Source organism: Callorhinus ursinus, unplaced genomic scaffold (assembly GCF_003265705.2).
Source record: "Callorhinus ursinus isolate GAN/ISIS: 27379988/994484 unplaced genomic scaffold, GSC_fseal_2.0 scaffold1, whole genome shotgun sequence".
In the NCBI taxonomy this organism is placed as follows: domain Eukaryota; kingdom Metazoa; phylum Chordata; class Mammalia; order Carnivora; family Otariidae; genus Callorhinus; species Callorhinus ursinus.
In genome coordinates this window covers 109139316-109166634 of record NW_027397063.1, presented here as the reverse complement: position 1 = coordinate 109166634, position 27319 = coordinate 109139316, and the positions used below count along the sequence as shown (strand labels likewise).

At 35.7% G+C, this 27319-nt stretch overlaps 1 protein-coding gene across 2 annotated transcripts in view; it reads right to left on the bottom strand.

Moving 5' to 3' along the window:
- The window catches only part of SLC9A9 (solute carrier family 9 member A9), a 567499-nt gene that overhangs the window by 239260 nt on the left and 300920 nt on the right, over nucleotides 1–27319 (bottom strand). The window contains exon 10 of one of the 2 annotated variants that reach the window (XM_073898938.1): nucleotides 574–687. The exons of the other annotated variant lie outside the window; for it this stretch is intronic. Coding sequence (XP_073755039.1) covers nucleotides 574–687 — 114 coding nt within the window. The remainder of the gene's footprint in view (nucleotides 1–573; nucleotides 688–27319) is intronic. 2 annotated transcript variants of the gene reach the window in all.

Sequence of the window (27319 nt, the reverse complement as noted above, 5' to 3'; positions counted from 1 at the left end):
ATCTTATTAAAATAAACTCACGTGTACACTTACATAAGACATTGGAATCACATCTATAATGCTAATTTTATCTGATCTTTACTCTGTGTATCCTATTTTCAAAGTCCTCACTGGAAAAGAGATTTTACCATCTTGTGATGAAAATATTTCTAAAGCTTAATAATCCTGACTATATTCAGATACACTCTAATGCAGATTAAGTATATTTCTCTGTAAAGAATGGATTGATATATTTTTATGTAAATGATTCATAATTTAAGAACATACTTTGACTATTCAGGAAATAAATATATTTTGAATATTCATTTTTTGAGTATTCTATTCTCCTTCAGTTTCCCCCCTTTATTTCTCTCAATATTTTCCAAATTTCTTATCTTGGAAACAGAAGCATTTAATAAAGTTCCCAATTTCTTAGGATCTTTTCCCTCCTACTAGAAATTACATATCTGCCATGAATTTGAGCCTTGCAATAAACTTGAGGAAATTACTTTAACCATTTAACAGAATAATCAGTAAAAGTAAGTAGTTTGCTCTTTTCCCTCATCACTCCATGTTCTGTATTTCAAAGGATACAAAGGCTCCGAGTATAAAAAGAGCATTAAAGATATGATTCTGGAACGTGAATAGCGCCAGGCCCATGTAACAGAAGATGACATTCTCGGCCAAGAAGTTCATAAATTCAAACAACTGAAAACAAAACAGAAACCAAAAACCATTAATTATGACTCAGGTTTGAATCCACTTAATATCTTGTAACTGTTTTGGTAAGTGAATGGTCCTCTTGTATCTGGGAAGGCCATCCATTGGCCTTGTATTCCACTTCTGGAGGGTTAAAAGGCCCCTGACTACCCTGTCAGGCCCTCTGACTCTACCCCGGCTCTCCACCCAGTGACAGATGTGGCAGCCATGTCAACATCCCATCTTCCTTTTCAATGGCAAGGCTGCTAGAGATACACCTGGTTCTATTAGCCAGCATGATCCTCCACAGAACAATTTCTACTAGGATGATAGAATATTCCTTGTCATAGAAATTTACGTGATTGCTTAAGGTATACCATAGGAAAGGAAGCAAAGACTGTTTAGCTTCTTCTGACATTACTCAGTGGATGCCCTTGAGTTCCTAGGCCCTGAAAACTTTTCAAAAGAAGTTTTAGCTAAATTACCTTCCTCAGGCAGGAAGGAGGGACAAACTTGGAAAACTTGGAAGCTTGGAATAAGAAGGAATGTCAATTATATTTCAACATTAGAATGATCAGTATATTTCAAACCCCAGACAATGAGACTCATTAAATTGACTGATGTAGGTATATCCATTAAATATCTACAATTTCTAGCTGGTAAAAAGAAAATGATTAATCCCAGGGATCAGTTTATGCAATGAGAACACAATAGATACATCAAATTCAGTCAGAGGAATGGAGTAATAACATGCTATGCAGAGGGATGCTCCCAAGAGTTATTCTTAGATCATTAACTAAACAATTTAAGTTGAGCTTGAAAAACGTTCTCTAACTTCCAGATTAGAAGTAAAAGGGAAATGTGTCCAGGGGCCACAACAAACACACATTTGGAAGAGACTTTAGTTTATGTTCCAGAATTTTCATTTGTAAGTTTCTGAAACCTCATTCTCAGCCCTACATAAATCACCATGTTAGGTAAACGTCTCTGGAGGCATTTCTCTTGACTTTTTAAGGACTCATTATTTTTTCATGTAATGTATTTACAGCCCCACAAATAATGCCCAATACCTGCTTACCGACAGTTGACAGAAAGAAAAGCAAAGTCTTGTCAGAAACATTATTTAAAGCCAGTAATAGAAATAAAGGATTAAAAAAGACATAGCTCTTGTGGTACAAGATGGTCTTTCTGCAGTGGCAGTGATCATTAATTATACTGAGGACTTGTTTCACATTCTAGACCAGCTCATCTTAACAAACACTGTCACCCAAATAACCACAAAAACTTGAAAACATGCGAGAAAATATAGGGGATGGGGAACATTTTGCTCCCTCCTCATATCTTTACTTTTTCAAAAAGTGAGGTTTGGCTACTGTCTTAATCTGCTCAGCCTGCCATAACAAAATACTATAGACTGCCTGGTTAAAACAACAGAGATTTATTTCTCATAGTTCTGGAAGTTGAGAAGTCCAAGATCAAAGGGTCATGTCAGTCATTTAGGTTCTGGTGAGAATCCTCTTCCTGATTTGCAAACAGCAGTCTGCTTGCTGTATCCTCACATGGCAGAGATCTCTCTCTCCTGTCTCCTCCAATAAGGGCACTAATCCATCATGAAGTTCCACCTTCATTACCTAATCAGCTCCCCAAAGCCCCACCTCTATATACCACCACATTGAAGGTTAGGACTTCAACGTAGGAATTTGGTCGGGGGAGGGATACAAACATTCAGCTATGACACAGCTATGACACAGACTCAAATCAATGCATTTCTCTAGCCAGAATGTTTGGTTCAGAAATGGGTGTGGTGCATTCAGAGCCAAAGAAATACAATGAGACCTGGCAAGAAATGCTGGGACAAAGACCCCCCATCTTTTCACAGTGTGAGAAAGTAGGATGCCTGCTAGGGAGCTGCTGCTAGCCATCTTGTGATCACATGGGAAACAGTGGTCTGAACGAGAAGCCATGTCCTGACGACACTGCTCAACCTGTATTCAGCCTTTCCCGAAGCAAAATCTACCCTTGGACTATTGAATTAAAAAGACCAAGAAATCCCTTTTTTTGTGGGAGATGAGGTTTCTATCACTTGGAATGACATATATTCCTTCACAGTCCTGTACCAGTTTAACAAAACAAAACAAAACAAAACACCTCTCTGACTCAATATGGGTTATAAAAAAAAGGGTGGGTGATCAACTTTTGACTTTGTTCAGATAGCAGCAAAGTCAGTTACCCCTGCCCATCCCCACCCCTACTTCCATCCCCCAATTTCAACCTATTCCTCACATTAAAGGGAAAAAAAGTTTATTCTTCTTCTATTGGTTGTTGAGATGTGATGGGAATTCTCCCTTTTTTATTGTTATGTTAATCACCATACATTACATCATTAGTTTTTGATGTAGTGTTCCATGATTCATTGTTTGCTTATAACACCACGTGCTCCATTCAATACGTGCCCTCTTTAATACCCATCACCAGGCTAACCCATCCCCCCACCTGCCTCCACTTTAGAACCCTCAGTTTTTTTTTCAGAGTCCATCGTCTCTCATGGTTCATCTCCCCCTCTGATATCCCCCCCTTCATTCTTCCCCTCCTGCTATCTTCTTCTTTTTTTTTTTTTTAACATATAATGTATTATTTGCTTCAGGGGTACAGATCTGTGTGATTCAACAGTCTTGCACAATTCACAGGGCTCACCATAGCACATACCCTCCCCAATGTCTACCACTCAGCCACCCCATCCTTCCCACCCCCCACCACTCCAGCAACCCTCACTTTGATTCCTGAGATTAAGGATTCCTCATATCGGTGAAGTCATATGATACATGTCTTTCCCTGATTGACTTATTTCACTCAGCATAATACCCTCCAATTCCATCCACGTCATTGCAAATGGCAAGATTTCATTCCTTTTGATGGCTGCATAATATTCCATTGCATATATATATATATACACACACATATATATATATACACACCACATCTTCATCCATTCCTCTGTCGATGGACATCTTGGCTCTTTCCACAGTTTGGCTATTGTGGATATTGCTGCTTTAAACATCAGGGTGCATGTACCCCTTCAGATCCCTACATTTGTATCTTTGGGGTAAATACCCAGTAGTGCAATTGCAGGATCATATGGTAGCTCTATTTTCAACTTTTTGAAGAACCTCCATACTGTTTTCCAGAGTGGCTGCACCAGCTTGCATTCCCACCAACAGTGTAGGAGGATTCCCCTTTTCCTGCATCCCCACCAACATCTGTCATTTCCTAACTCCATTTCCCTGATGCTGAGCAATGTTGAGCACTTTTTCATGTGTCTATTGGTCATATGGATGTCTTCTTTGGAAAAATGTCTGTTCATGTCTTCTGCCCATTTCTTGACTGGATCATTTGTTCTTCGGGTGTTGAGTTTAAGAAGTTCTATATAGATTTTGGATACTAGCCCTTTATCTGATATGTCATTTGCAAATATTTTCTCCCATTCTGTCGGTTGTCTTTTGGTTTTGTTGGCTGTTTCTTTTGCTGTGCAAAAGCTTTTTATCTTGATGAGGTCCCAATAGTTCATATTTGCCCTTGCTTCCCTTGCCTTTGGCAATGTTTCTAGGAAGAATTTGCTGTGGCTGAGGTCAAAGAGGTTACTGCCTGTGTTCTCCTTTAGGATGTTGATGGACTCCTGTCTCACATTTAGGTCTTTTAACCATTTGGAGTCTATTTTTGTGTGTGGTTTAAGGAAATGGTCCAGTTTCATTCTTCTGCATGTGGCTGTCTAGTTTTCCGAACACCATTTGTTGAAGAGACTATCTTTTTTCCATTGGCCATTCTTTCCTGCTTTGTCAAAGATGAGTTGACCATAGAATTGAGGGTCCATTTCTGGGCTCTTGATTCTGTTCCATTGATCTATGTGTCTGCTTTTGTGCCAGTACCATACTGTCTTGATGATGACAGCTTTGTAATAGAGCTGGAAGTCCGGAATTGTGATGCCGCCAGCTTTGTTTTTCTTTTTCAACATTCCTCTGGCTATTCGAGATCTTTTCTGGTTCCATACAAATTTTAGGATTATTTGTTCCATTTCTTTGAAAAAAGTGGATGGTGTTTTGATGGGGATTGCATTGAATGTGTAGATTGCTCTAGGTAGCATTGCGATCTTCACAATATTTGTTCTTCCAATCCATGAGCATGGAACATTTTTTCATTTCTTAGTGTCTTCCTCAATTTCTTTCATGAGTATTTTAGAGTTTTCTGAGTACAGATCCTTTGCCTCTTTGGTTAGATTTATTCCTAGGTATCTTACGGTTTTGGGTGCAATTGTAAATGGGATTGACTCCTTAATTTCTCTTTCTTCTGTCTTGTTGGTGTATAGGAATGCCACTGATTTCTGTGCATTGATTTTATATCCTGCCACTTTACTGAATTCCTGTATGAGTTCTAGCAGTTTTGGGGTGGAGTCTTTTGGGTTTTCCACATAAAGTATCATATCATCTGCAAACAGTGAGAGTTTGACTTCTTCTTTGCCGATTTGGATGCCTTTGATTTCTTTTTGTTGTCTGATTGCTGTGTCTAATACTATGTCAAATAGCAGTGGTGATCGTGGACATCCCTGCTGTGTTCCCGACCTTAGGGGGAAAGCTTTCAGTTCTTCCCCACTGAGAATGATATTCACTGTGGGTTTTTCACAGGTGGCTTTTATGATATTGAGGTATGTACCCTCTATGCCTATACTCTGAAGAGTTCTGATCAAGAAAGGATGCTGTACTTTGTCAAATGCTTTTTCTGCATCTATTGAGAGGATCATATGATTCTTGTTCTTTCTTTTATTAATGTATTGTATCACATTGATTGATTTGCAGATGTTGAACCAACTTGCAGCCCAGGGATAAATCCCACTTGGTCGTGGTGATCCTTTTATGTACTGTTGGATCCTTTTGGCTAGTATTTTGGTGAGAATTTTTGCATCCGTGTTCATCAAGGATATTGGTCTGTAATTCTCCTTTGTGATGGGGTCTTTGTCTGGTTTTGGGATCAAGGTAATGCTGGCCTCATAAAATAAGTTTGGAAGTTTTCCTTCCATTTCTATATTTTGGAACAGTTTCAGAAGAATAGGTATTAATTCTTCTTGAAATGTTTGGTAGAATTCCCCTGGGAAGCCATCTGGCCCTGGGCTTTTGTTTGTTGGGAGATTTTTGATGACTGCTTCAATTTCCTTAGTGGTTATAGGTCTGTTCAGGTTTTCTATTTCTTCCTGGTTCAGTTTTGGTAGTTGACACATCTCTAGGAATGCATCCATTTCTTCCAGATTATCTAATTTGCTGGCATAGAGTTGCTCATAATATGTTCTTATAATTGTTTGTATTTCTTTGGTGTTGGTTGTGATCTCTCCTCTTTTATTCATGATTTTGTTGTTTGGGTCATTTCTCTTTTCTTTTTGATAAGTCTGGCCAGGGATTTATCAATCTTGTTAATTCTTTCAAAGAACAAGTTCCTAGTTTCATTGATCTGTTCTACTGTTCTTTTGGTTTCTATTTCATTGATTTCTGCTCTGATCTTTATTATTTTTCTTTTCCTGCTGGGTTTAGGCTTTATTTACTCTTTTCTCTCCCGCTCCTTTAGGTGTAGGGTTAGGTTGTGTATTTGAGACCTTTCTTGTTTCTTGAGAAAGGCTTGTATTGCTATATACTTTCCTCTCAGGACTGCCTTTGCTGTATCCCAAAGATTTTGAACACTTGTGTTTTCATTTTCATTTGTTTCCATGAATTTTTTAAATTCCTCTTTAATTTCCTGATTGACCCATTCATTCTTTAGTAGGATGCTCTTTAGCCTCCATGTATTTGAGTTCTTTCCGACTTTTCTCTTGTGATTGAGTTCTAGTTTCAAAGCACTGTGGTCTGAAAATATGCAGGGAATGATCCCAATCTTTTGGTACCAGTTAAGACCTGATTGGTGCCCTAGGACGTGATCTATTCTGGAGAATGTTCCATGGGCACTAGAGAAGAATGTGTATTCTGTTGCTTTGGGATGGAATATTCTGAATATATCTGTGAAGTCCATTTGGTCCAGTGTGACATTTAAAGTCTTTCTTTCTTTGTTGATCTTTTGCTTAGATGATTTGTCCATTTCAGTGAGGTGGGGTGTTAAAGTCCCCCACTATTATTGTATTGTTGTCAATATGTTTCTTTGCTTTTGTTATTAATTGCCTTATATAATTGGCTGCTCCCATGTTAGAGGCATAGATATTTACAGTTGTTAGATCTTGTTGGATAGACACTTTAAGTAGGATATAGTGTTTTCCTCATCTCTTATTACAGTCTTTAGTTTAAAATCTAATTTGTCAGATATAAGAATTGTCACCCCAACTTTCTTTTGGTGTCCATTAGCATGGTAAATGGTTTTCAACCCCTTCACTTTCAATCTGGGGGTGTCTTTGGGTCTAAAATGAGTCTCTTGCAGACAGTATATTGATGGGTAATTTTTTATCCAATCTGATAGCCTGTGTCTTTTGATTTGGGCATTTAGCCCATTTACATTCAGGATAACTATTGAAAGATATAAATTTAGTGCCATTGTATTGCCTGTAAGGTGACTGTTACTGTATATTGTCTGTGTTCCTTTCTGGTCTATGTTGCTTTTAGCCTCTCTCTTTGCTTAGAGGACCCCTTTCAATATTTCTTATAGGGCTGGTTTCGTGTTTGCAAATTCCTTTAGTTTTTGTTTGTCCTGGAAGCTATTTATCTCTCCTTCTATTTTCAATAACAGCTTAGTTGGATATAGTATTCTTGGCTGCATATTTTTCTCATTTAGTGCTCTGAAGATATCATGCCTGTCCTTTCTGGCCTGCCAGGTCTCTGTGGATAGGTCTGTTGCCAATCTAATGTTTCTACCATTGTAGGTTACATATGTCTCTCCCGAGCTGCTTTCAGGATTTTCTCTTTGTCTCTGAGACTCGTAAGTTTTACTATTAGATGTTGGGGTGTTGACCTATTTTTATTGATTTTGAGGGGAGTTCTCTGTGCCTCCTGGATTTTGATGCCTGTTTCCTTCCCCACATTAGGGAAGTCCTCTGCTATAATTTGCTCCAATATACCTTCTGCCCCTCTCTCTCTTTCTTCTTCTTCTGGGATCCCAATTATTCTAATGTTGTTTCTTCTTATGGTATTGCTTATCTCTCAAATTCTGCCCTCGTGATCCAGTAGTTGTTTATCTCTCTTTTTCTCAGCTTCTTTATTTTACATCATTTGGTCTTCTATATCACTATTTCTCTCTTCTGCCTCATTTATCCCAGAGTTAGAGACCCCACTTTTGATTGCACCTCATTAATAGCCTTTTTGATTTCGACTTGGTTAGATTTTAGTTCTTTTATTTCTCCAGGAAGGGTGTCTCTAATAACTTCCATGCTTTTTTCAAGCCCAGCTAGTATCTAATGCTCGTATTGAGTAGGTCCCTGGCAGCCAGTACTGCCTCTTGTTCTTTTTGTTGAGGTGGTTTTTTCCATTTTGTCATTTTGTCCAGAGGAGAATAGATGAATGAGAGAACAAAATGCTAACAGGTTAACAACGTCCCCAGCAAATATACTCTATACAACTCAGAAAAGACCTGAAACCGGGGAAAAAGAAAGAGAAAGAAAGAAAAAAGAAAAAGAAAAAGATAAAAACAAACAAAAAGAGAACAAAACAAAAAAAATCAGAGTATGATCAAATAGGATCAGGCTGGTGCATAGATCAGTGCCACACACTAGATTTTGGGTGTATTTTGTCTGTTAGAGGAAAGTGCCTCCCACAATTTTAAAGAAAGATAAACTTATATATGTATAAAAATAAGGGTTAATACAATCAAGGGATGGAATATGACTGTAAAGGTGAAAATTATATAAGATTTTATAAAAGGAATTGATAAGATAAATTGCTTGAAAAAAGAAAGAAGAGAAATTAAAAAAGAGAGAGAGAGAATGTGATCAGGCAGGAGACTAGAACAAAGCCATACACTAGATATTTAGGGTATATTTTGATCTGTTAGAAAAAAGTGTATCTCAAAATTTTAAAGAGAGAACAAGTTATATATATATAAGCCAAAAATAAGGGTAACTACTATGAAGGGATAGAATATGACTCTAAAAATGAAAAATAAAAATGTTTTTTAAAATAGGGATTGATAAGATGTTGGTTGAAAAAGGGAAAAAGAAAAATTAAAAAAAAGTAAAAAAAAATTAACTTTGAAAGACTAAAGAATCATTGTAAAAAAGCCATGAATTCTATGAGCAGTATTCTCCTAGCGCTGGAGTTCTACCATTTTCATTGATCGGTAAGCTTGGTCTTGGCTGGCTGTTCCTGTTGCTCTTCTGGGGGAGGGGCCTGTTGCCATGGTTCCCAAATGTCTTTGCCGGAGGTGGAATTGCCCTGCCCTTGCCAGTCCGGGCTAAGTAATCTGCTCGGGTTTGCTCTTGGGAGCTTTTGTTCCCTGCAAGCTTTCCGTACAGCTTTGGAGGACGACAGTGAAAATGGTGGCCTCCCTGTCTCCACCCGAGAGGAGCCAAGAACTCTGGACCCCACTCCTCAGTGTGCCCCCAGAGAAAAGCAGTCAATTACTCCCATCTCCCCGGTCTCCGGCCGCACTCCGTGATCTCCCAGCCTGTGATGGAGCATTTCTATCTCTGGCACCCAACTCGGTGTGGAGTCTCCAAACCCAGCAGATCCCTGAGTTGTACTCCTGCACCGCTCCTCCTGGGGGAGGAAGGGGAGTCTCAGGATCTGCCACTTGTTGGGTCCCTGATGGAAGAGCAGTGGCCCGACTGTGCTGCGGATCACAGGTTAAGGCAACCCGGAGCTGAGAGCCCGCGCCTCGGCTCAGTCTCTGTAGCTGGCTTCCCCGCGTCGATACCTGGGAGCTCTGCCACCCTCAGGCACCCCTGGTCTTTCTGTGACCCTGAGGGTCCTGAGACCACACTGTCCCGTGAGGGTTCCACCTCCCGCTTAGCCACTGGAGCGACGTCGTCCCTCTGCAGAGCCAACTTCTACAAGTTCCGATTTTGTGCTCCGCTGTTCTATCACTTGCCAGAAGTGGCCAACGGAGGCCTCCTCCCCCGCCGTCTGTCCTCCCGAATATCGCCTCGGGTTCACTTCTCTGCACGTCCCACCTTCCAGAAAGTGGTCGCTTTTCTGTTCAGAGAGTTGTTGCTATTCTTTTCTTCGATCTCCTGTTGAGTTCGTAGGTGTTCAGAATGGTTTGATCCCTATCCAGCTGAATTCCTGGAACCAGGTGATATCCAGGTCTCCTACTCCTCTGCCATCTTGCTCCACCCCACTGGGCATTCTGCCATTTTACATGGAGACCCATGGTGTTAAATATTTGTTTAGAGATTTGCTTCCTTTGGAAAACTCAGGATTTTATTGTGTAGTCACTCAGTTTATCGAAATCTAGCATTGGTCAAAATTATAAGTAACTTTTTATATACACATTGCACAGAAGTTCCATTTTCCATTTAGGTCCATTTCTGGACCTGTTCTTTGTTTCTATTGTTACCTATTCCTCTATCAATACCATGTCTTTGTAAATAATGTAGATCCATAATACATTGTAATATTCCATGGATTTAGATTGTTTCCATACTCTACCTTCTTCTGAGTTTTCCTGATCATTTTTGCATGCTAAAAGAACGAATTTTTATGCTTAGTCACTTAGAAAAATGTATAAATCGTATGTTTACAATTTCAGATTAAACAAGAGGATATTACCAGCACCCCAGAATTACTCTCATTCCCCTTCCCACTTATACCGCACTCCAACGCACTGCTATTAGCACTTCCATCATCACAAATTACCTTTCCTTCAGTTAAGTAAGAATGGAATCAGACAATATATACTCCTTTGTATTTGTCATCTTTTACTCAAAGATGTTTGTGAGATTCTTCATGTTGTTGTGTATAGAAGTAGTTCGTTTTTTAAAATTATATGAATATATCACCATTTACTTATTAATTTTACTACTGATAGGCATGTGGGTTGTTTCCAGTTAGGGGCTATGATGAATTTTGCTGCTATATATACATATTTGCATTTCTGTGGAATTGTCAGGACATAGTGCCAAGCAGTTTTCCAAGTTTGTAGTTCCAACTTGCACTCCCATCAGCAGTCCTCATTGGGCTTGCATTCTTGTCAGCACCTGGTTTTGTTGCCTTTTTTTTTTAAATTAACACATTGCCATTTGAACTTATTAGGGATCATCTTGTCCTTTTCCTCAAAAATAACCCACTGGCATTTTAGTTGGAACTGCATTAAATTTATAGAGAAATCTGGATAGAATGCACATTTTTACACTATTGAACTTCGAATCCATAAACATCACATATTTTTTTATTATGTTATGTCAATCACCATACATTACATCATTAGTTTTTGATGTAGTGTTCCATGATTCATTGTTTGTGCATAACACTCAGTGCTCCATGCAGTACGTGCCCTCTTTAATACCCATTACCAGGCTAACCCATCCCTCCACATGCCTCCCCTCTAGAACCCTCAGTTTGTTTCTCAGAGTCCATAGTCTCTCATGGTTCATCTCCCCCTCTGATTTCCCCCCCTTCATTTTTCCCTGCCTACTATCTTCTTTTTTTTTTTTTTTTAACATATAATGTATTATTTGTTTCAGAGGTACAGGTCTGTGATTCAACAGTCTTACACAATTTACAGCACTCACCATAGCACATACCCTCCCCAATGTCACATATTCTTATAAGGATTTTGGTTTTCTTTAATTCCTCTCAGTATTTTCTGTATAAAGATTTTGCATATTTTTGGTTAGGTTTATTCCTAGTTATTTGCTCTTTTTTTGTTGTTGCTATTGTAAATAGTACCCTTTTCAAAGTTCATTTTCTAATCATTGCTAGATACACCTACTCTACATTTAAGTTTTTATTGATCTTATACTCAGGGTCTTCCTAAATTTATTTAATAATTCTCATAGCTTATTGGTAGATTCTCTTAGATTTTCACAGTCACGTTTTCAAATAAGGATATTTTGTTTTTTCCTTTCCATTCATTATACATTTTGCATCTTTTTTTCTTGCTTGATTACGCTTGTTAGATAACACATGTCCAGTGCACTGTGGAATAAAAGTGGTGATGAGGCATTTTTTTTCTTACTTCCAGTCTTAAAGGAAAAATTTTCAATATTTCTTTACTAAATTCATAGAAACTCCTTAAACAGATTAAATAAGTTCCTTCTATTCCTAATCTACTAGGAATAAATATTTTAGGAAAACAAGCATTTGTCTATTTTTATCAAATGCTTTTTCTTTACCTATTAAGATGATCATATGGTATTTTTTTCTTTCATTGTTTTAAGGTAGTTAATTACATTAATTGATTTCCAAATGCTGAAACAATCTTGCATTCCTGCAATAAACCTTACTTGGTCATGATGCATCATCCTTTTTTATACATCACTAGAATTAATTTGCTAATATTAAGATTTTTGTGTCTATATCACAAAAGACTATCTTATAATGCTCCTTTCTTGATTAGTCTTTACCAGTTCATATGATTAAAAGTTACTGAAGTTTGATAAAATAGGTTCCTGTTCTCTTCCTTTAAACACTTAGAAGGATTCTGGGCTTGGAGTTTTCTTTGTTGAAAGATGTTTAACTACAGATACAATTATTCTAATAGTTACAGGATTATTCAGATTTTCTATTTATTTCTGTGTTAGTTTCAGTAAGTTGTGTTTGCTGTTACATCTAAATTTTCACATTTACTGGCATACAGTGGTTCATGATATATTCAGTGTCTTAGTCTGTAGTTATATCTTTCCCTCCAATACTGATAACTTGTGTCTTTTCTTCCTGATAAATCTTGTTAGAAAGTTATCAAATTTATGAGTGCTTCCAAGAAGCAAATTTGGCTTTGTTGATTTTTCTGTATTCTGTTTTCCCTTCCCCATTTCATTAATTTCTTTATTATTTTTATTTCTTGTTTTCAACATACTTTAATTTGTTTTTATTTGGTATCTTGGCCCTTCAAGACCTAGATGACAATTCTTTTGAACACCTGCTTTTCTGCTTTCTTTATCCAACTTTTCTGTTTGCTTTCTAAAGGAGAGCTGTTTTGACATCAGCGATCCCTCATAGCAAGCTCTTCTTGCATGTTTATTTTTTTTAGGTGAAAAATATCATTTCTGTCAATTTCCTACCCAGAGTTTTATGGTATTTTATTTTGTAACACACAGAATATATGTATATCAATTTAGAGAGAATGACAATTTTATAATATCATTGGGGGAAAATATAGATTGTTGAGAAAGATTGCAGAAAAGTTGACTGATTTGGAAAAAAAAACTAAAGATGGATTCCTAACTCACTCCTTATAGCCAAATAAATTCCAGAAGAATTGACAATTTAAATACAAAAACAAAACCTACTTACAAATGTATTCAAGAAACTACCAGTAATTTCGTATATGATTTTTTAATCAAGAAATTTTATAACGTATTTATATTAGCAAAAGCCGGGAAACAAATAGCCATAATATAAGAAATGGTTGAATAAATTTTGTACATTCATATAATAGAATAAATTTTATGATGTTCTATACATGCTGATATAGAAAGATAGCCAAGATCCATGGTTAAATCATAAAAAGTGAGTTAAAGAAATAAAGGCTATGTTGTGTGAATAAATCCATTTACACATAACTTTTACTTCACTTTATGGATATTGACATTGTGTCATTATTTACCATGAACTTGTATTACTTTCATAGTTTATAAAACTAGATTAAGTTAGAACAAGAATTTTTAAAGTAGAATAAAAAGTTTTCCAAATATTTTCTTCTTTGAGCCTTTCTCAAACTTTCATCTTTTCATTTTGGGGAGGTTATTGAGCTTTCTTACCCATTTCCAATATCTTTCTTATTTTGTTCAAAATTATTTTTGAGTGAGGAAAAATACAAACAACAGTGACAAAAACATTTTTTTGGGAACGTCTTTTTCAGTAATTTCTTTTTCATAGATCTGTAGATATATAGACAACATGCATAATGTTATATAAATCTGACCATATATTTTTTTAAAGATTTTATTTATTTATTTGAGAGAGAGAATGAGATCGAGAGAGCATGAGAGGGCGGAGGGTCCGAGGGAGAAGCAGACTCACTGCTGAGCAGGGAGCCCGATGCGGGACTCGATCCCGGGATTCCAGGATCATGACCTGAGTTGAAGGCAGTCGCTTAACCAACTGAGCCACCCAGGCACCCTGACCATATTTTTTATGTAACTTAATTAACTTATAATATTTTATGTCTCTTTGCATGGCAATAAACTTGGATCTACTAAATGATTTTTAATGGCAGCAAAATATCCCTTTGTATTTTCCTACTATATTTTATTTCAAGTACCCATAATTGGACATTTGGTTGTTTCTAGATTGTTCCCTTTTAAACAATGTTGCATTAAGCACCTTTATGCAAACACCTCTCCCCAGCTGAGTGACTCCTTAGGTAATTCCTAGATGTGAGCTACTTCTGTCAAAGGGTGTACATTAATTTTTCTTTTTCAACATACTACCAGCCTGCCCTTCAGAAAGAATATACCAATTTGCACCTCTAATAATGGTGCAGAGGGTGCCCTTTCCCCACATACTTGCCCAAAGTAGTTTTTATTGATTTTTAAAAACCTTTGACTATCTGATAGAATTACTCATTCAAAATTGTAGATGGTTATTAGCATTTTAAAAAAGGTTCCCTTCACAGCAAGGCAGCAGCACTGATTAGCACTTCTTTGTCTATTTATATCATGTGACAACATTCCTCTGAATGAACAGGCTTCATAATAATTTCCTTCTTGGGTCGCTTAATGAAAATGTGTCGGTGAATTCAATTTTGTTTCATGTGCAAAAATCTCCTGAAGATACGTTTCAAAAGGAGAATCTACATTAAGCCTGCACTGACAGAAGCAACCAATTTGACCCCCAGGAGGGTATTGCCTGAGTCTGGCCTGGAGTAGTTAATTACTGAGGGAATAGATTTATTCGTCAATTTTGGGAAAAAAAAACAAGCCCTCGAAACTCCACTTCCAAACCAATAATATTAATAATAATAATAATAATAACGACAACAACAAATGTCAAACTAGTGGATTCAGGATCAGTATTCACTATAAATAACCTCATATCTACTTCATCCTCACTCAGGGTCAAGGAAAAAAAAAACTTGATTCAACATTTTATTTGTCCAGTACAGTAATCAACATTTGTTTTATTTCCATTAATTCTCAGTTTGTGAGCCTTTGGAGAGAACCCAACTTAAGTAATCTTTGCTTAGCAAAGCTTTTCTTCAGGAAAATAAAAAGCAAGTTAATAGTGCAAAGAAGACTAGGGAAATATTTAAACTACTTAAGAGGACAATCAGTGTTTAAAAACTCTGACAGTTCATGGTAACCATTCATATGTTAATTAAATAACGTAAATAAAGTTTAAACAACTTAACTCAGCAAACCGTGTTCTCTGAAGACTTACTAGATGTTATTTTTTTTTAGTATAAGTTATTTACTGTACTTACTAGAAAGTAAAAAAAAAAAGTCATTTATTTTATAAAATCACATCACTAATGCTGATTGGCTTCTTTCTCCTATTAGTAAAAGAATGAAACTTTACCATATTACTATGGTTTGTATAGAAAAATATTACAGCAGTTCATTATCCCGTACCCTTCTTAACTAATACCAATTAAATTCACATGGATTCCTCAACACAGCTTTTATTTGGCATAGTACAGTTTGACACAACCTACTGACTTTCATCTACTCATCCAAGTAATACACTGAAATCCATTTTAATTGGGAGGTGAAAACCTACAAAACTGTAATAAAAATTAAAGGAAAGGAAGAACTAAAAATGTCTTTTTATTTTCTCCATAATTTTGTCCCAGGATTATTTTTTTTGCCTTAAAATTTGTTTTTCTTCCTGACTGGAAGCCTTCTTTAGAAAATATCTCAGATTTCATTTTTTATATACTATTGAGTATATCTATATTTTGGTCAAGCTGGGGTATAAATGAATAATTTTTATTCCTGTATTGGGGGATTTACAAACAAACATGACAATATATTTTACTGGAATTATAACTTTTGCTTCTGCAATTCTAATATTTGCTTAGTCCCAGTCCTGAGGAAATTTGTTCGTGGTAAATCCAGTAATTCCTCTGGGCTTTAAAGGTAGCATAAGACTGAATTGTACTGAAGAGCTGTGACTTTACAATGAGGATGTAAATGATCTAAAGACTTTCTTGCCAGTCATGGTCATGGTTCCTAGACTGCAGCCTCTCTTATGAAGCTGAAGATTTATAATAACATATGAGGACAACTGCAATCCTTTGAGATCCTTCTAAATTTAGGACATTGTAATAATAGCAGTATTACTACTTCTAAAATAGTAATAATGCTAATGAACCAAATTTTTTTTTTTAGGATTTAAATTATGCTAAGTAATGTGTTAAAGGCTTTTACCTACTTTAAAATTTTTTAACAATTTATATTATAATGACAACAAAACTCATAAATTGATAATTTTATTTCCATTTTACAGTTGGGGAAGCTGCACTCAACGGTATTAATGCACTTGCCCACATAAAACACAGTAAAGGGAAGAACTGAGCTTTCTTGAGGTTTAAGGCCCAAATCATTTTTGCCAGACTAGATTGTCTCTCCATTATAAGAGATTCAGGTTTGGGGACAGCAAGATGTTTGTTAACAATAGAATTGGTGAATATTTACAAGGCTTTAGAGTTTACAAAGGATATTTTTCATACATTTTGTTTGATCATCAGAGCAACTCCGGGGTTGGCAGGGAAGGTATCTGTGACTCTGACCACATTTTTTTTTCAAGAAACCTGAAAGGTAAATTCCTTTGTATCCAACTAGTGGAAGCAACAGGTGGTGCTTGAGGTGGTGGATACTTATCTTCTCCCAATGTCTACTACCACCCAGTCACCCAGAACAATCCCCCCCAAAAAGCAAAAAGTGAAAAAAGTGAAAACAAAACTTCTGCCTTGCATTTATAATGTTAAGACAAAACTTTCTAACCCTAGAGAAATGCTTTGCACTATGCTCTGTAGAACGATCATAATGATTATATATGGTTTTATGTGTATTATTATGCATATAGATTTTATATATGAAACTTCGCACAGTGTGGGTATTCTTTCTCTGCCTCACCTGCAGGAGGTAGGCTCCACATCCTAATTTAGGACTTTACAGTTTAGGACTATACAATGTCTGAAGTAGAGGAGGTACACCACTTAAGTGTTCGAGAGCTTCTACTTTGTCCTATATTTCTTTGAGAATTCTTGGCCTCCCTATGCACTCCTGGCTGCTATCCAACCTTCTCCCATCCCCGGCATTTCATTGTCTTCTTTTAAACTTAATTTGACTTTTTAAAAACATGAGAATTTCAGATGCACAGCCTATAAAAACACAACAAAACACATTTTAGGAAGATGAATAGGCATCATTAAGTAAGAAAGTTAATGTAGGAAATAAATGTAGTTACAGCTACAAGGAATTCAGCTTCATTAAACTGAATAAATACTGTAGCCAGATATTCTTGAAATCCTTGAGCTTATAACTTAAGGGGAAGGTTATTTTCTATGAATTTGCTAAATTACTTTAGCCAGTAAATACTGATAATAGTGTTCTTATTTCTGGAGGTTTTCCATTTTTGATTCTTTTTCTTTCTTTTTGGGGGGATATTAAAGTAAAAATACAGAGTTTTGTAAGGTTTCATTTAAGTTAATATACTATTGAGTTAAGAATAGCTTCTCAAGTCTGCAACTTCACAGTGATTATCATGATATTGATCAGAAATATTGGCCCCTAAATAAAATTGGACTTAGATCTATTTTGATGAAATACACACACACACACACACACACACACACACAGTATAGGATTACAAGATTTCAAGGATAGAGTCACCTTGTAATGTATGTCCAGACATCTGGCCAATGCTTGATTGTTCCAACACTCTTGTGAAGGACTGCTCAGCATGGAACTGAACACAGCCAAAAGCAGAAACCCCACTACTTCCCCAGGAAGCAAATGGCATTTTTAGACATTTGTAACTTTTAGGAAATCCTTCCTTATGTTGAGCTGAAATGTAGTTGTCTATCACTTACAACTACTTCTTTGGTTCATAGAAAGAAGTCAAATACAGTATCATTTATTGCATACCGCTTTGCTCTAACAGCAGAAAAAGGAATTTCTATCAGAATCCTTCCAGTAGTAGGCAGTTCTACAGTGTAGGCAGCAGCTGCTAGTTTTCATTCTACAGTCTTGTTAGTCTTGAAAGTAAACATTTTGCTGGGAGTTTGTAGTTGGCATATAGAACCTTGAGTCTAGAAAAACTTCAAAGACTGGGGGGGCTATAGAACCAGAATTATGTTCAAAGATGTGTTCTCTAGAAGGATCATCTCAGGAAATCTAATAGTACTGGCCCTTAGGAAAAAAAAAAAAGAGTCATGGCATAATGTAATTAGTTTCCCTGTGGTTTTACCAATAAATACTAGCTAAAGAAAACTAGTTGGAACAGCACATTTTCTGTGCAGGAATGAAAACCATGCTGAAAAAAATTTCTCTTAGTGAATAAACCAAGAGAAACATTACTATTAATATTAGGCACTGGCATGAAATATTCACATGTTATCAAAAAATTTTAAAGGTTAGTATTCTATTTCTTTCATCTTTTTCATTTAGCTATGATGAATGTCCTTTCTTATTCATCGTGTGTGTCTTTTTATCATTGTAATTAGCCAATGCTAAATTCTTTCTTGAGTGAAAGTATGAAGAATATACACAAAAAAGGAAGATTTCTAATGATGTCACTTTTTTTAGGCCTCTGAGTTGCATACAAATATCCCAACTCTTGCTAGTGATCTGAGTAACAGCCACCCACGACATGGCTGTGGATACACCTCTCCATTCATTATGAGAACAATGTGCTGTTACTACAGGAAGATTTACCATTGCAACAGACAGAAAGGATGTTGAGCCCCAGACACCATGAGCTGTGTCTGACCTCTCCATGGCGTCCCATTTTCTTGGTGAAAGCACTACAAACTAAAATACTTATGTTTGAGGACATTATCCAGTGTTGTTTTATATAAACTATTTCAAAGTGAAATGCATAGAACATCAGGACAAATGCAGAATGCTAGAATTGAACGAGTATTCATTGAAAAAGGCTTTGCCTTCACTATTTTAGAGGTGGTTGAAGTGTTTGTTTGGAATAACATTTAGTTGTATCACTAGCTCAAAAATTTCAGGAACTTCTTTCCTTCATGTTATGTTATTCCTAATAAACACTGTCATTTATGCTAGTGCATTTACTACATTCAAATTCCCTTGACAGACTTTCTAAATTAGCTGCTTTTGAATATGCTACTGTATGTAATGGTACAGCAGTAATCAGAAATGTTCAGAAAAATTTCTTTTACCATCCTCCCCAATTTCACATTTTTGAGAGAAAATAATTTGCAGACTAATTAAACTGATTTGCTATTTAAAAGCTGGCCAAATTTTCTGCTCAACTTTTTCTTTTGCTTTGGGTCATTTTTTTTTTTTTTTGTACAATGCATGGGGATAGATACTTTACAATTTAGAAGGTAAAAAGGTACAGATTTTTTTTCTTGTGCATTTCAGTATGATTTTAAGTCTGATGCATGTACATAGCACTCAACTTTTTACTATATAAACAGTGATATTCAAACTCTTAATTTTTTGTTCTCCATATGGCTTTAGGTTTAATTGATTTGAGTGGTAAAGGAAAGAAAAAGCCACACCTAAGGGTTAAAAATAATTTTCATTATGCAAAAGATTTTGAATTCAACTTTTGAGCTATGGTGGAGTGGAATATGGAAAGGCATTCAATAGAAGACTTTCACTGAATGAAAGACATTCAATGAAGTTTAGAGTAGAACATTGATTCTGCTGAACATGATGAGAAATTGGAGAGTGTGAAAGGGTCTTTATAAATCAGAGAAATCAATGAAAATGAAAGACAAAAACTATATGACATTTGAATAATGCCATTCAATTGGAGAACAGCTATCAAAGATTTTTATGAAGGTGCGAATATCAGTAAATCAATAGTTGATGAAAATTAAGTTTGCTTGACTTGTTTCTTTGTAATAGACAGTTAAAACGTAGTGGATGTAGATTGTCAGTACTTGCATTGAACTCTAGAAAACTCTATTGTACACTGATTAACTTCATGAGCTTTCTTTTTCAGTAAGATTTATAAAGCCCCCCTCCTTAAAGCCTCTTTGTATTGAAGCTATGGCACATCCTTGACAATATAGGTAACATGTCAAAAATTATGAATTATTACAGAACAAGAATGTATTTCTTTTTACTTCAGGGAAGGCAGTTATATTTTCATATTAAAACGATGCATGCATAAATCAATGTGAATGAGAGCTTTAGCTTTGACTTATTTTGGTGGTTTGGAGCTAAGTTTATTCTTGTTCTAAACTGTTTAGGTACGTCAGAATAATCCACAAAGATCCCTCAGAAAGTTCTCTTGGGCTATATGTGTATTTTAACATAATATATAAAACATTTGATGATATGCAAAACATAATATACATATATCGAGGTTAAGACTCTACTATAGATGCACACTAAAAGCTCTTTATCAGTTGCCACTCTCTAGCTCTCCATTCCTTCTGTACAGCACAATGACCTTGGCTTTCTGCACACTGAATGCTGAATTACTGTTCAGGGTGCCCAGGTCCGTTCTGCTCCCACCATATGAAATTTAGGATTAACAAGGGTCAGTTCCACTTGTTCCAAGATCAGTTTATCTCTGCTTTAAATTGGTATTAGTAATTGCATAATTTAATTTTATAGATTAATGAAGTATGAATACGAAAGAAATAGCTGAAGTTTTTCAAAAAAACTAAGTTCAATGTGTAGAAAAGACTTGGTAAAATTTAGTTCCTTAGAAAATGCTACTAAATTAGTAGTGAGCAGGACCACTGTAAAATGTTGCAAAAATATATATCTAAATATAGAAGGGTTCTTAGCTTATATCGCTTTGCCAGTGTTTTTAAATTCTTGCTCTGAACTAAAAACAGAAACTGGAAGTTCTGGTAGATATATTTTGGGTGTGTGTTATACAAAAAAGACAACCTAGAACTCTAAGATTCAAAGAAAAAGCATTGACTCTTTATCAAAAGATTGGTAAATATGCATTTATATAAGTGATAATTAAATGTTGGAGCTATTCGTGTTATTTTTTTTAATGATTCCATGCTTTAACTGATTTTCCATTAATTGACTGATTCCGATTTTGTGTTGGATAAAAGTAGTGTTTGTTCCTTCTCTATTTCAACATTTTTTTTTGTATTTGATATTTCCGTTGGTTCTTCCTACAACTTCCTGCGCTTGCTTCATGTTACAATATTCTCCTTCATCTCTTTAAGGATACTAATTATGATTATTTAAAATTCTTGGTCTGTCTCAATAATTTTGCTTGATGTGGCCTATGTCCAGATTTTGGTCTCTGTTTTATAGTAGTTGTGCTAATGGCGTATATTGTTATTTTGGCCCGTGAGCTCATATTTTCCCGGGGTCAATCCTGTTTGCCAATATTATAAGGAAAGGTCCACACACACACACACTGGAGTGTCCCTTTAGTGATTTTTAGGAGATGGGAGGGGATAAACTCCACGGTCGAGAAAGCACTCAGCATCATCAAATTTTTGATCACCCAAAAAAATTGATTTGGGCTCACTCCTCTGGCAAATTCTTTGTAAGAGATTTACCCTTAAATATTCAGAACTGGAAAGAGGTAATCTCTCAGGTAAGTCTTTCATCAGCCTGGGGATGTGGAGGCACAGGAGCTGGAGAAGAGGATGCCCACGGGCAGGGCAGCTGGTCATCCTGAACTTCATCAATTTCTTTACTGCCCAGATGCTAACTGTGATACCACAGTGGATGCCCTAGACTGTTGAAATGAGGGGGGTGAAGACCACCCCAAAAATCAGGAAAAGAGGTTAACTTAGAAGTTAAAATCTCTAAAAGAATCTTTCTTCCCACTCCTGCTTCTTGCTGCTGTCCTTCCTCCATACCACTTTAAGACCACTTCTGGTCTCTCCAGGTGTTCCTATAGTTTTTATAACTTGTTCAGGTCTATGTTTCCTCTCAATTATGTAGTTTTTCTAGGTTTGATTTGGGAAGAAGGAGCCAGTAGCTGAAGCTAGTTTGCTATCTTATTAGCACTGATTTTTGTATTATTAATATTATTATTTTAAAGTTTTATTATTTTTATTTTAGATAGAAAGAGAGAAAGAGAGCACACAAGTGGGGGTGGAGCAGAGGGGGAGGGAGTAGAAGGGGAAAGAATCTCAAGCAGACTCTGCACTGAGCACGGAGCCTGACATGGGGCTTGAGCTCACCACCCTGAGATCAGGACCTGAGCTGAAACCAAGAGTCAGACACTTAACTGACTGAGCCACACTCATGCCCCTGATTTTTGTATTATTATTTAAAGTTAAAAGTTGCTGATTGAAAATGATAAATGGTATTGAGGGTTCTCCTCTATAGGGGTTTCTGAGTTTAATTTGAGTTCAATTACAGCCCAGATCAGGAGTACTGTAGGGCCTGCTCAAGACAAAACTAGGGAAATGATGTAGTCTGTGGCCTGTGCCCTCAGCCTCGCTGTGTATGGCACTTCCTTCCTCTTCCATGGGTGAAAAAGTCATACATTTCAGATTTTTGGGGACTAACCTATTTTCAGATACTTTGTTCTTTTGTCCCATCTAAGTACAATTGTTCTTTTCCACCATTTGTTCTATTTCTGATTTGGAAAACAAAGTTACTGTGTGAAAAAGATCTTATTCCTTGAACCCCTTATCTTTCAGATTCTGAATATCCTAGAATCTTGTCCTCCAGTGAATCAAACTGATTACTCAGAAAAGTGAGAAAAGTCATGAACAGGCAATTTCTTTTTTTTTTTTTTAAAGATCTTATTTATTTATTTGACAGAAAGAGAGACAGCTAGCAAGGGAACATAAGCAGGGAAACTGGGAGAGGGAGAAGCAGGCTTCCTGTCAAGCAGGGAGCCTGATGTGGGGCTTGATCCCAGGACTCTGGGATCATGACCTGAGCCGAAGGCAGACACCTAACGGCTGAGCCACCCAGGTGCTCAAACAGGCAATTTCTTAAGGAAGATATACAGATGACCCCAAAACTAATCTGTATGCTCCAGAAGGGCACTGACCACATTTGTGGTATTTGTCAGTGAACACCAACTCCCACCAGAGACCTTAGCATATTGTAATGTGTTGAATGAATAAAATGTATAAAAGGGGAATTCCTGGTGCTTTATGTCACTGTAAGTTTGTACAACTTTTGTACATGGAAATTTAGGAAATATAATAAAATTTATAGTACATAAAATCTTGATCTGAGCAATTCTACCTCTTGGAATTTATCCTAAAGAAATAACATGACAAGTATACATAGATTTATATAGGGATGTTCACTGATTTAAAAAATATGGAAAACAATCAAAACATATCAAAAGGAGAATCTTAAATGATTTAAAAGGAATTATACTTCTAAAGGTTCACCACCATGTATGATGTTGTCTATGGGTTTTTAATAGATAGTTTCTATCAGATAAAGGAAGTCCTTCCCTTCTATACTTTGCCAAGAATTTTTATAACCTATGTGTTGACTCTTTCAGAGTCAATGCTTTTTCTATATCTACTGAGATATATTTTCATTTGTTAATGTGGTAAATTATACTTACATTATTCTAATATTAGAGTATGCTTGCATCCCTAGGATAAACCCAGTTCAGTCATAATGTACTTTTTTTTTACACTGATGAATTTGGCTTGATAATATTTTGTTCATAATCTTTGTATCTATGTTCATAAGTGAAACTGGCATATACATTTCATTTTTATTACTGCCACTGACAAGGTTTGATTTCAGGAATATTAGAGGAGCTTCATGAAGTAATTTGGGGGATCATTCTTCTATCTTTTTTCTTGAAAGGTTTGTATAAAATCAGGTGATCTATTCCTTGAAAATTAGATAGAACTCACCTATAAAACAATCTGGGCCTTGTGTTCTTTGATGAATGGATTTTTAGCTACTAATTAAATTTCTTTAATGATTATAGGTCTATTCAATTTTTTTCCAGATAGTTTTGATAAGTTATTTGTTCCATGGACAATGAAACTGTCCATTTTATCTAAGATTTATTTGCATCAATTGTGCATGACGTTGTTCTTAACTTTTTATCCTTTACAGAACCTGTGGTTATGTCTTATTTTTCTCTTCTAACCTTGTTTATATTTGCTCTCTTTTTGTCTTATCAAAATTGTCTATTTTATTCCTCTTTTCAAAGAAACAACTTTTGGCTTTGTTGATCCCCTCTATTGTAGTATTTTTCTGCTTTTATCTTTTTCTTTTTTTTAATTAATTTTATTCTTTGGGTTTATTCTGCTTGCTCCTTTCATAACCTCCTAACTTAGTATGATAATATTAAATTTAAGTCCTTTTAACTTTTAATATAAACATTAAAGGACATAAATGTTTTAATTTCATTTAAATACTACATTTAATTAGCTGCATACCAAAACTTTTTAAAAATTAATTATGATTAAACAAGCAATACAGGTGCCTGGGTGGCTCAGTTGGTTGAGTGCCTGCCTTCGGCTCAGGTCATGATCCCAGGGTCCTGGGATCAAGCCTTGATTCAGGGTCTCTGCTCAGTGGGGAGTCTGCTTCTTCCTCTGCTCCTCTCCCCCACCCACAACTCATGTGCACTCTCTCTCTCAAAATAAATAAATAAAATCTTAAAAAAAACAAGCAATACATAAATATACTTAAAAAAATTAAAACATTACAGATGGTAAAGACCACTCCTCTTGGCCCCTCTCCCTCCCATCCCATGTAGTATATTTTTATCTATAAAGATATACTCACAAATATATTATTTTTGTATATGTTTTTTCAAAAATGGTATTATTTTAAAAATATATTGAAGAAGAAAAAGGCATTGCTTTGAAAATTTATTGATGGTAGTTTTAAACATCATTAATTTAACAGATATTATAAGATTGCCCTCTAAATGAGTATATCATTTTACCTTTTCATGAAAAGTTTACTGGAATATCTGTTTCTCTCATACCTCCTGAACACCTAATCTGATCAACTTTTAACATTTTTGTCCACCTCATATTATCTTATTATTATTTTAATTTGTAGCCCTTGATTAATAATCAGTTTGAGTAATTTCTCATGTTTATTGACCACTGGAATTGATGTTCAATGAATAGGCTATCCTTTTCTTTAAATATTTTCTTTGGATTTTTGTTTAACATTATTTTTGTTATATATTGAGTAAGACATTATGGAATACTTATAACTATGAAATATAAAAATAAATAATATAACATATCTACACACTTCCCATATAGATGAAGAGAAAGATAATAACCTTTACATTTCAAAGTTGCTCTGTGCTCCTTTGTGGCCCAGTCCCTTCCTTTCTGCTTCTGTGGTAAACACTATCTTAAAATTTGTGTCCTTTATCGCCTTGATTTTCTTTATACTTTTGTTGCATATCTTAGTATCTCTGAACATATATTATTTGGTTGTTATGTTTTAAAAATTTATATAAATAAAATAATTTTGCATATATTGCTCAATATTTTGTTCTTGAGGTTCATTTATTTTGTTTTCCCATAGTTCTGATTCATTCATTTGCCATGGTACATGAGAGAAAAAAATGGAAATGCTATTCTACTGTTGATGACATTTCCAATTCTTTGTTATTACAAATAGTGGAGTTTTGACTATTCTTGTACCTGTCTCTTGATGTATATAAGAAGCATTTAGTGAGAGAGTATCTACCAGAAGTGGAACTGCTGGATTGGAAGGCACATTCACCTTTAGCTTTACTGGACACTGTCAAGTTATTTCTCACTGTTGCTCAAATTGACACTCCCACCAGCACTATGTAAATGTTCCAGTTGCTCCACACTTTTGCCAAACTTGACATTCATTTATTTATTTAGTCATTCAAAAAAAGCTACTGAGGTCCTGTTACGTGCCAGCCACTGTTCTAGGTACTAGAGATGCAATAATGAAGAAAGCTGACAAAAATCCTTGCCTTTTGGAACATAAATTCTGTAGAGGAGACACTAAACAAGATAAATAATTAAAATGTATAGTATATTGGTGATAAGAGCAAAAGTTAAAAAAGAAAGCAGAAAGGGAGATAAAAAATAAGAGGTGTTGAAATTTTGGGTAGTGTCCAATGAAGCTATCACTGAGAAAAGGCTTTTAAGCAAAAACATTAGACAAAAAGTGAAGAAGCAAGCCAGGTAGACATCTGGAAGAGGGGCATTGCAATTACAGCAAGCAGCAACACAAAAGGCTCTGAACCCGGTGTGGCTGGAGCAGAAAAGCAGAGTGGAAGAAGATATCAGAATGAAAACCAGGAGCTAGGAACTTGTAGGACTCAGGATTCTGGCTTTTACTGGGGAAGATGGGAAAGCACTCGAGGGGTTTAAGGAATTGAGTGACATGGTCTGATTATGGTTTAACATCATAATTATGGCTGCTGTGTTGCAAATAGCTTACAGAGGACAGTGCTGACATAGAAAAGCTAATTAGAAGGTTATTGTAATAATCCAGGTGGGAGATGATGGTGAACCTGGACTAAAGTGGTTGCAGTGGGGCTGGTGAGAAGAAATAAAATTCTGTATATATTTTGAAAGTAGAAGTTAGAGGATTTGCTGAAGGATCAAAGATAGAGTCAAAGGTGATGCAAGATTTTGGCCGGAACAAATGGAAGAATTAGATTGCTTCTAATAAGGTTAATGCCTCCATGGGGTAGAAAGAATTGTTAGCCCCATTTTATAAATGAGGAAACCAAAGCCCAAAGAAATGTAATTTGCCTAAGAGCATACAACAGGTATGTGGGTCTGGGATTTGAACCCAGCTAGTATGACTCCAGAGTCTGTGCTCTTAACTACTATACCAAATATTTCATTTTTTCCCTAATTTGCTAATTGTGGTTTTAATTTGAACTCCCTATGTGAATATAGGGAATTTTGAACATTTTGTGATATATTGATGGCTAGTAAGATTTCCTCTTATATTAAATATCTGGTAATATCTTTGTCTGTTTTTCAAATTAATGAGTAGCTTATCTTTTTCTTTTTGGTTTGTGGGAATTCTTTCTATATTCTGGATACCAATCCTTTGGCAGTTATATGACAAATTGCAAATATTTTCTCTTGTTTGTGACTAGACTTTTTATTGTTTTTATGATGTCTTTTGATGAACAAAGTTCTTCAGTGTAGTCAAATTGATTAATCTTTTCCTTTATATATTTTTTTTGTGCTTTAGAAGTCTTTCCAAACTCTGAGATCATAAAGACTGTCTTCTGAAAACTATGAGTTTTGTCTTTCATATTTACATCTTTAATCTAATCTGGCCTAAAAAAAATAATCTGTGCCAGTTAGAGTCAAGATAGTGGTTATTCTAAGCCAGAGGAATATTGAAAAAGAAAAGCAAAGCTGGCGGCATCACAATTCCGGACTTCCAGCTCTATTACAAAGCTGTCATCATCAAGACAGT